The 9,460-nt window shown below is 37.9% G+C and overlaps 2 protein-coding genes and 1 pseudogene across 4 annotated transcripts in view; 1 reads left to right on the forward strand and 2 right to left on the reverse strand.

The window, feature by feature from the left end:
* The window catches only part of LOC113331863, a 2,389-nt gene extending 1,812 nt beyond the window's left edge, over positions 1-577 (forward strand). The window contains 1 exon segment of the mRNA XM_026578510.1: positions 557-577. Within this exon segment, the coding sequence (XP_026434295.1) occupies positions 557-577 (21 nt within the window).
* A 1,174-nt stretch (positions 578-1,751) lies between these two features.
* Positions 1,752-6,174, reverse strand: LOC113331864 (annotated as a pseudogene).
* A 23-nt stretch (positions 6,175-6,197) lies between these two features.
* Positions 6,198-7,972, reverse strand: LOC113331713 (peptidyl-prolyl cis-trans isomerase FKBP16-1, chloroplastic-like). Of its 3 annotated transcripts, none has more exons than XR_003351125.1 (6): positions 7,916-7,972; positions 7,402-7,477; positions 7,220-7,280; positions 7,035-7,090; positions 6,798-6,865; positions 6,198-6,687 (listed from the first exon to the last, which is right to left on the reverse strand). XR_003351125.1 is itself a non-coding variant. In XM_026578358.1 (6 exons), exons 1-6 carry the CDS (start codon positions 7,705-7,707, stop codon positions 6,610-6,612), a joined length of 447 nt encoding a protein of 148 aa, XP_026434143.1. In that variant the 5' UTR covers positions 7,708-7,963; the 3' UTR covers positions 6,198-6,609. The 3 variants fall into 3 exon arrangements, 1 of the variants encoding a protein (XP_026434143.1); XR_003351124.1 differs by having other exon boundaries at positions 7,402-7,495; positions 7,632-7,963; XM_026578358.1 differs by having other exon boundaries at positions 7,206-7,280; positions 7,402-7,495; positions 7,632-7,963.
* Positions 7,973-9,460: the final 1,488 nt, after the last annotated feature.

Here is a 9,460-nt window from a genome sequence, read left to right on the forward strand (position 1 = left end):
TGAATAACTTATTGAGTTGGGCAGAGTGACAATTAAAATCATCCCTCGCCAGCATGTTGTTCAAGTTTTTGTAAGCTTGTATTTACAGAGTTATAAGATGGATGTTGTGAAAACAACCTTGCATGTAGTATAAATGGTACCACCAACTAATAGAAACCGTGGGTCGCAAATACTTGTTTTTCCTTAGGGAGATTGGGGAGACGGAGTAAGACATTACAATTAAATGTTACTTGGTGTAATTCAAAGTGGGTTTAATTGATGTTTCTTTTTCCTTTCCAGTTAAATTTAAATCCAATAAAAACTGAATATGCCATAAGATGCATCCACAGACAAGCATATTTGAAAATACATCTATTGAGTTTTATTCAGAATTCATAATCTGCAATCTAAATTTAACGTTGTTTGATTGTCTTTCATTCCTTCAAAATAGAATAAATAACCTTCCATGCTAAGAAAACTTTGCTCTCATCTCAGTCATGTCTATGTTTGTTTTTCTCTTGGCGGGAATTGGCACATTTCATAAAATATCTTATTCATGATTTTAAGTGTTTTTCAGCCTGACAATGAACCTGGATAGGCTCCATTACGTGATAGTTATATGTTGTCAAACTCAAAGCTGAAGAACTGGGATAAAATGGAGGTAAGAACATGTCTTGTGTGTTACTTCTTGTTTCTTTGCTAGTTGGACTTTTACAACTCTGAACTTTGTGAATACTTCTAGTATATCCTCCAGGATTTGAGTATGGCACATGATACCGGTGGGATGGCGCAAGAGAGTTCTGATGATGAAGATTGATTTATTATACTCCAGACCCTATTTGGTACATGTAATATTTTTGGATCGAAATTCCTTGAGAATTTGGAATCTTCATGTTGTAGGCATGTTACAAAAAAAATCATGTATGAATCTTTCTGTTTCAGGTATTTATATCATCGTTTTAATCAACATTGAGATGTTCCATTAATGGGCTATAGATAAAAAGATAGTCTGCATAATATTTATCTTTTTCTTGTTCCCTTTTTTTTTCCGAAAAGATATTTGGTGGTACATGTTATATCCAATCATAAGCGGATTTTACATTGAAAGAAGTAGTTGTGTTGCAGACTACTGAATCTTCATTGTGAGATAAGACTAGACGAGTCACTCTCATCAAGTTAGCAATGTCCACCAGTTCCACAGATGTTGGATTTTTCTTGTATAAAATGTTCCAGCAAGAGTTGACAATTTGTTCCTTAATTTTTGCCTTCTTGTTGACTGCCAAGTTACCAGTTGTTGCCCACTTGTCTAACCAAAAGTATATAGATGAGCCATCATCGCCTGTGTTGGTTGTTGAAGTCCGTAGTCCTGTGCTTTTGAATTCCTTTCCACAAGCTTATTCCTTGAGGTTTTGGAGAATCTTCCACCCAAATATCAACCACTTGCCTTTCCATTTTCTCATGAATGGCCCTTTTCCAAAGTGTATGTTCTCTCTTTTTGGAAACTCCATGTCCATTTTGCCAACAGTGCCTGGTTGGTGATCCTGAGATATCTCAAGACCAAACCCCCATACTCTTTAGATATGCTTCCGCTTTTTCTCTAGCGCAACCCCATAAGATGTCTCTCATCAGAATAGTTGAGTGTCTTTTACGCTGAGACTGGCATGTTATTTTTGTTTTTTTTGAAAGGTTGATAAGCGTTACTTTTCAAGTCGATATTCCAACAAAAATTGTTTGCTAGTACAAGTCTTCAAGGTTGAACAATATAATCAAAATCATGTGTTTAAAAATTCCTCATCTCCACCATCGTACAACCACCTAATTTCTTCCATTAGTTCTTCCAATCTTTGGTAGACCTCTTCATGTTGAGGATGTGACCGATCTTCAGCATTGAAAGAATGAACCTCGTTTTTCACTTCAATCCAACTCCAACCAGGAACCTTCTTCACCATTCTCTCTTTCATCAACCTCTTTATAGAAGCCTTTTCCTCCCAACTTCCCAGATGACCATACATGCTAGATAGAAGGACATATGTGCAGTGCTCATCAGGATCCAATATTAGCAAGTGTTTCGCTATATTAGTAGCCAATTCTATGTCACCATGTAGCCTACAAGCACCCAACAGGGTCTTAAACACCGTTGCATCAGTTTCAAATGGCATAGACTCAATTAACGTTTTTGCTTCTCTGACATGTCCAGCACGTCCCAACAGGTCAACTCCACATGCAAAATGCTCCATTCTAGGTCGAATACCATATTTAAGTTCCATATTGTTTAGATATCTCAAACCTTTTTCCACCAAACCAATGTGACTACATGCAGTGAGAAATCTTACGAAGGTTAGGTGATCTTGTTTTACATTCTTTTCATTCATCTCCAAGAAGAGATCAAGAGCGATATTACCTTGTCTATGTTGTGCATGGCCGAATATAATTGAGTTCCGCGTGATTGTGCTACATCTTGGAATTGCATTGAAGGATTTTCTTGCATCTTCAACGACCCCACACTTGGAGTACATAAATATGAGTGAGCTTGATACAAAGTCATCAGACTCAAAGACTGATTTAAGAACTAAGACATGAATTTGCTGACATAGTTGTAAAGTGGCCAAATCTGAACAAGATCGGATGACACCCGAAAAGGCAAATTGTTCAACTGGAAGAGACCTGGATCGCATCCATCCAAAGAACTTCAGAGCATCTTCACTCAACCCATTCTGTGAGAATCCAGTCAGGATTGAATTCCAAGACACATTTTCCTTGAGCTTCATGTTGTCAAAGCATTTTATTGCATCTTCCATAGATGTGCTGCTGGATTTCAGATACATAGCAATCAATGAATTACATACAGGTGTCGCCTGGTGTAAACCCCTTTTAATCGCCAACCCATGCAAAGATTTCCCTTCCTTGTGATGTTTCAGTCCAAAAGAAGCACTAAGAATACTACTGTATATGTACATGTCTTGTTCCATCCTATAACTTTGCATCTCAATAAAAAGTTCAACTGCAAAGGACTTGTAATTGTGAACCACGTAAGCTGCTAGCATGGAATTCCATGTGACCAAATCTTGGATACCATCCTCATCTTCAAATACCTTTCGTGAATCTTCAATGGACCCACATTCAGAGCATGAAGTAATGGTTGCATTGCGCGCTACAATATCAATTAATCGACCACATTTTATCATCTTGGCATGGATTTGCATCGTTACTTTATAGAGCTTAGGATCATCAAGCAGCGTCAGAAGGCTAGAAAATGTTACATCATCAGGTCCAATAGCATGTCTCTCCATACGATCAAATATAAAGAATGCAGTTTCACGATCACCTATTTGTGCATATCCTGTTATCAATGCGTTCCAAGAGACAAAATTTGGTTCAGGTATGCACTCAAACACTAGATAAGCATCTTGAATCCTTTTGCATTTTGAATACATATCTAAAAGCGCACTAGCTGAGAATACATTCCACTCGTAACCCGTCTTAATAATCATAGAGTGAACTTGTTTCCCGGCCTTTAAATCATTAATCCAAGCAATTCCCTTCAAAATGCTTCAAAATGTAAACTGATCATACCTAAACCCATCTCTTTTCATGGCTTTAAAGAGCTCCCAACTTAGATTATTTTTTCCAAGATTTACATATCCAGTTATCATTGAATTCCAAGAAACAATATCTCTTTGGGTAATTTCTTCGAATAATTGTCGAACTAAGTTTATTTTCTTGCATTTTGAATACCCACTTAATATGTTGTTTGCAATGTAAGTATCTACAACAGTTCCTGACTTTATAGCTTCTGTGGCTTATTGATACACCATAAAAATATGAGCTTCGGGTGAGCTTTAGTGGTTTCTTCCATGTATAACTACCGTAATTGTTAACAAGAAATGAAGGTAAAAAATAGGTGTTCTTCACCTTTCCAATGCAAAACATGTGATTTTCTAGTTATTCCACCGAACCCAACCGTGCATTAGAGATTACAAGCAAAACCCATAAAAATTAATGAAATAGAAGCAGAATCATTTAAATAATCATCCTTTTGCGTAATTTGGTTACCTCGTACCGGCGCTAAAAAACAACAACGTATTTTTCCCTTTAGTCCAACGATCCATAAAAATCCTGGTTAAACCTCTCTTCTTAGCACAAAACTCTCATCCCTTCTTTCATCGCCTCTTTCTCCCAAAGTCTCAAAACCATTTAACTCTTCCCAGACCGCCACCACTATTGCTGAACTTCTTTATACAAGGTACCTATCGTTTTGTTTCAGCATCTCTACTGCATCAATTCGTCTTCTATTTTATGTTTCTTTAGAATATTCGAATCTGTAGTTTTAATTAGGGTTTTGATAATTAAGAAACCCTAGTTTTTTGAAATCTGTTAATGTCTTTTCATGATTGTTATGACTTGTTTTGATGTCTGTAGAATCTTAACAGTAGGTTATAATTGTTTTATTGTAGTTAGGAAGAAGATAAGGCGCTTTCGCAGTATTTTGCCATGTCTGTAGAAACTGATATGGTAATCACAAGGAAAGTTCCAACGAGGCGAAAGGCCCGTGTTAACAAAAATGATAAAGGGAAAAGGGGAGGGGGGAAAGTGTTTCGGGGTAGTGCTGATAAGAAAGTTAGGGTAGACAAGCAAATGCAAAAACTATTTCGTAAAAGGGCGAGACAGTACAACTCAGATGATGACGAGGAGGAAGAGGAAGAGCACGAGGAGCCTGCGCATAAGCGAAAAGCTTCACATGTAGATCGAGACCTGTTAATAATGAAGTGGAAGCTTCAGATGGGGAGTCTAGTGGAGAGGAAGGTGAAATGGTTCAGATGCTGATGATGAGGTGAAAGGGGATTCTGATGACGAAGGCAAAAATATAGATCCAGGAATTACAATGTTCACTTATGGTTGTAAAGTGTTTAAGATGGCTTTCAGCACAATCATTGGGAAGAAAGTTGCAGACCCTGAATTGGTAAGGATTAAGAAGCTTGATATTTTGGAGTTTCATCTTGGTGAAAGAGCTTGTCTAAGGTTTAATCTCAATGCAAGGCCCTGTTTTGTCAGGGCACAGGGAGCTAGTTGATATGAAACTTGCTGAAGAGCTAAGCGAAAGAAAGGCCAAAGGGGAGGCCAAGAAGGACAAACATATGGTAATTTGTTGTTAACTTTCTGGTTGTTTCTCTATCATTCTGCTTGAAGGTCAATGACATATTTATAGTTGGTCATTCTAATTTAAAATTGGTAAGTTTAACAGGAGCGGGAGAAGGGCCATGCAAAGCTACCTGCATATTTAGACTCACACGACAAGTTTCTTATGAGTGTTGCTACTAAAGGAGGTATTGATGTGTTATCCTAATTAAGGAATTCTTATAAAATTGGCTTTTTTAACTTTCTGCCTTGCACTAATCAATTCCTATTTCTCGTGTGCGACATCAAATTTCAGTGATCAAGTTATTTACTGCGGTAAGTCAGTTTGCTATGCTTATGCGACGTTTTTCCTCTCCCCTCGAATCAAAATACTTATGTCTGTATTTTGTGAACCAACTTAGTAGTTGCATATGAATTTTTTGCCTGTTGTTTTCAGGTCAGCAAAGCGCAAATGCTCAGAAAGGACTAAATCCATCAAGGGCTAAAGATGTCAAAGGTATTTCAGTTGTGCTTACAGTAGATGTTAGTCTTGTTGATATAGTTGACGTTGCAATTTTCATATTGCATACAAGCTAAGAATCGGGTACTTATTTAAAGTAGGTTCTTCAGAACATCCTTTCAGAATTAACTATCTGATGGAAAACCTCCCTGTGGAATTTGAAAAAACTGTCACAGTTATCTAATTGAAGGAGAAGTCATGTTTTTCCCGCTCTTGTCATCATAATATTTGAGATTGTTGAAACAGTGTAGTTCATGCTTTATAACACGGGAAATGTACCATTCTTGACAGCAATTGCTAAGCGTAGGAGACAATATCTCTTTGGGTAATTTCTTCGAACAGTTGTCGAGCTAAGTTTATTTTCTTGCATTTTGAATACCCACTTAATATGTTGTTTGCAATGTAAGTATCTTTATAGCTTCACTGTGACTTATTAATACACCATAAAAATCTAAGCTTCGGGTGAGCTTCAGTGGTTTCTTCCATGTATAACTACCGTAATTGTTAACAAGAAATGAAGGTGAAAAATATATGTTCTTCACCTTTCCAATGCAAAACATGTGATTTTCTAGTTATTCCACCGAACCCAAATCATTTAAATCTATCCGTTCTTTATTACTTAAATACAACAAAAAACTGAAATAACCCGAAGCAGAACCCGTAGTTTCTAACAAAAAGTCAAGACTGGCATGTTATAAACAGACGTCGTAAATGTGAAGTTAAGCAGGAGTATGTTTATGAGGAACTATTCTGCATGCCTTGGAAGTTTTTTCCTCCAAGGCCAGGAGCAAGCTTTTTCCTGAAACTTGTTGGTGATGTACTCTCATATGACTTTTTTGTTTTACCTGTTGGGTCTTCGAGGTCATACTGAAGGCAAAGATCCATGAACAGACTCCATAAATTTGAGTAAGACGAAGCACGCAGTAACTTTTTTATTGTCAATTTGTTGTACATTTTAGTTTTCTGTAAGGTTGTTTTCAATAAGCAGAACTAAATTATAACACCTTCAGCAACTGCACCTCAAACACCAATGGCTCATTTGCATGAGAAAGAAGGCTTCGCCGAGGTCCAAACTGCAAATCAACACCCAATCACTAATAGATGTTAGAGAATCAATTTTTTCATGCTGCTTAGTGCCACTGCGATGTGTAGTTTATGAAATGAAAAAATAGCAAAACCAAACCTCCTTAGGAATTGGTTTTAGATTTTCATTAACATATCCGGCTGATGGAGGTATCAATGCCCTTCTCCCTGCAAGAAATACAAACTTACAATCAATTATGATGTTACATTTAGGTTTACTGGAGACGAATTACTAATACGGAAGTTGCTTCATCCTAATTTTGTTGTGGCATTATATTATAGTATGGGTTATGAATTGACAGATGGAGCTTAGAGATCTGTAAAACCCTTGAGTTACCTCCAATCTTCATACCAATAAGGACCTCCTTCAAGCCTCTAATAATTTGTTTGTTTCTTGTAAAAGAAAACAGAAAATTAGTGAAAAATGAAAGCAGAGATTTGATTTGCTCCCAAAGGTGCAGATTGGCCAAATTTTCCCCTTTAGCATTTGTAAACCAACCAAAGGAACATGAGCAAACCAACCTGATTATCGTCAAGGGGGAGTATTACAGGCTTACTTTCTCCGTTGAACTGATCCACGGCACTACAGTTTGGAACACACCATCAGACAAGTTAAACAACACACACATACTAAGCTAGTTTCCAGTTGACTAATTACATACCCTTGCATAACCTAGAGACAAAGGGGATGATTGCTATTTTACCTGTGAACGAAATAGCCATTGGAACGCCGACAAACGTAGTTAAATTCAACTAGATCACCATCCTGTGCTTCAATCCCTATTCCATCAACCACATCTAGAGGTACATAATACAAGACACTAAGTTTATTTTCTACATTTCGGATTCAACTTTTAGCGTAATACCAAAGTGCAACAATTGAGTAAGATGGTTGCTGTATTTTGATGCACATCCTAGGAAAAGAAAGACAAACCTTGAAGTATTAGTCCATCAGCCTGCCTTCGGGTCATGTGTACTCCAAATTCCAAAAATTGATTGTTCAAATACATAAAATTGATCAAGAGCTTCGTGTCACAAGATTTACCTGACTAATCTCAAATCTACAGTTCTAAGAAATTAAGTAAACAAGCTGTCTAAAAATCTAACCTCATCCACATTTCCAATTATGAACCTGATTTCTTTTCGAGTTTCTCCAATTTGAGAATTTTAAAAGGTCCTAACTGATTATTACTGAAATATCACTTGCCGTAATCTTACCGAAGTGCTTCAGGTTCCATTGAATCCGGCATCGGTGCAGCAACTGGATGAGCCACATATAATAATGCAGTAGTGAAACCTATAGAATCCAAAAGGGTTAAGTGGCAAAATGCCCCAAAATCGACTCCAAGGTTGTGAAAATGCCCCGGACGTTAGGAAAAATATTAAAATGCCTCAAAATCTTATTAAAATGCCCCATTCCGTTACTGTTACCTACAATAGTCAAAATGGGACATTTTGACAGATTTTGACTGGTCAACTGTGTTATGAATGGTCTCTTTTGCCCTTTGACAGAATCTATGGTTTCAGGGCTTAGGATTCAGGGTTTGGGGTTCAGGATTTAGGATTCATGTGGTTGCGTTGGTGTTGGTGGTGGCGGTGGTGGTGTTGGTGGTGGCAGTGGTGGTATTGGTGGCGGTGTTGGTGGCGGTGTTGGTGGTGGTGGTGTAGGCGATAGCGGTGGCGGTGGTGGTGGTGGTGGAGGAGGCGTTAGCGGTGGTGTTGGTGTTGGTGGTGGGGATGGTGGTGGTGGTGGTGGTGACAACGGTGGTGGTTGGTGGTTGTTCCTTTGGTAGTGGCGACCGTCCAAACCAGTCCCCCTTATGTCAGCTTATTTGTCATAAGGGTATAAATGTTATCTTTTCACGTGTATGGGACCACATGTGTGCTAATTTGACCACTTAACCATCTCTTACGGCAAAAGTAATGGTTGGGACATTTTGATAAGATTTTGGGGCATTTTTTAATCTTTTCCCTAACGTCCGGGGCATTTTCACAACTATGTGGTCGATTTTTGGGCATTTTGCCACTTAGCCCTAAAGTCAAATGCTTACGGATAACTTTGTGACCTTACGCGAACATGGTCGAGTGGTGCTACTTTGAGCCGGGAATCATTTTTCTGGTTTCAGCATATACTCAATATTAAATGTCATACATAATCAGTGTGCACCGTTCAAAAATAAACATAAGAAACTCGGCTTCATACTAAAAACAAGTAAATAAGAACATACATAGGATGCTGTATATACCAAATCATGCATCGTACACGTGGACGCTGATTAGAAGTCGCAGCTGGATATAAGCATACAACGGCGCACACCGAATCAGTTCTAAGTTAGCTTAGAATCTAAGCGGATGTCATTTTTGTAAATAACTAACATCCCTTTTCCTTGTAAATAGGGGAAGATAAGGAAGAGAGAGGGGGATTGGAAGGTGGAAGAAAGAGAGAGGAGTAAGAAACCCAATACCTCTGAAGAGAGGAATAATAGCTGGGTAGTATTAATACCTTCGTTCTATCTTCTACCTTCGTTTTACCTTTTGAACCTTCGTTATACCTTTTGAACCTTCGTTATACCTTCGGAAGCTTCGTTTTACCTTCGTTATACCTTCGGAACCTTCGTTTTACCTTTGGAACCTTCGTTACATCTTCGTTATACCTTCGTTACATCTTCGTTATACCTTCGTTATTGAAACTTTCACTGAACATCATCATCATTAATGGGTTTCATCACCCTTGTAACAGATAAAGATCATAATAAAACTCTT

This window comes from Papaver somniferum, unplaced genomic scaffold, assembly GCF_003573695.1.
Source record: "Papaver somniferum cultivar HN1 unplaced genomic scaffold, ASM357369v1 unplaced-scaffold_128, whole genome shotgun sequence".
Taxonomy (NCBI): domain Eukaryota; kingdom Viridiplantae; phylum Streptophyta; class Magnoliopsida; order Ranunculales; family Papaveraceae; genus Papaver; species Papaver somniferum.

Bases quoted from the DNA above. Each gene is read 5' to 3' on its own strand.
- LOC113331713 (XM_026578358.1), bottom strand. From the start codon at position 7,707: ATGTATTTGAACAATCAATTTTTGGAATTTGGAGTACACATGACCCGA. The intron at 6,866-7,034 runs GTAACTCAAGGG...TATTTCTTGCAG, and splicing joins TATTGGTATGAAGATTGGAG to GGAGAAGGGCATTGATACCT. The intron at 6,688-6,797 runs GTTTGGTTTTGC...GTTGATTTGCAG, and splicing joins TAAAACCAATTCCTAAGGAG to TTTGGACCTCGGCGAAGCCT.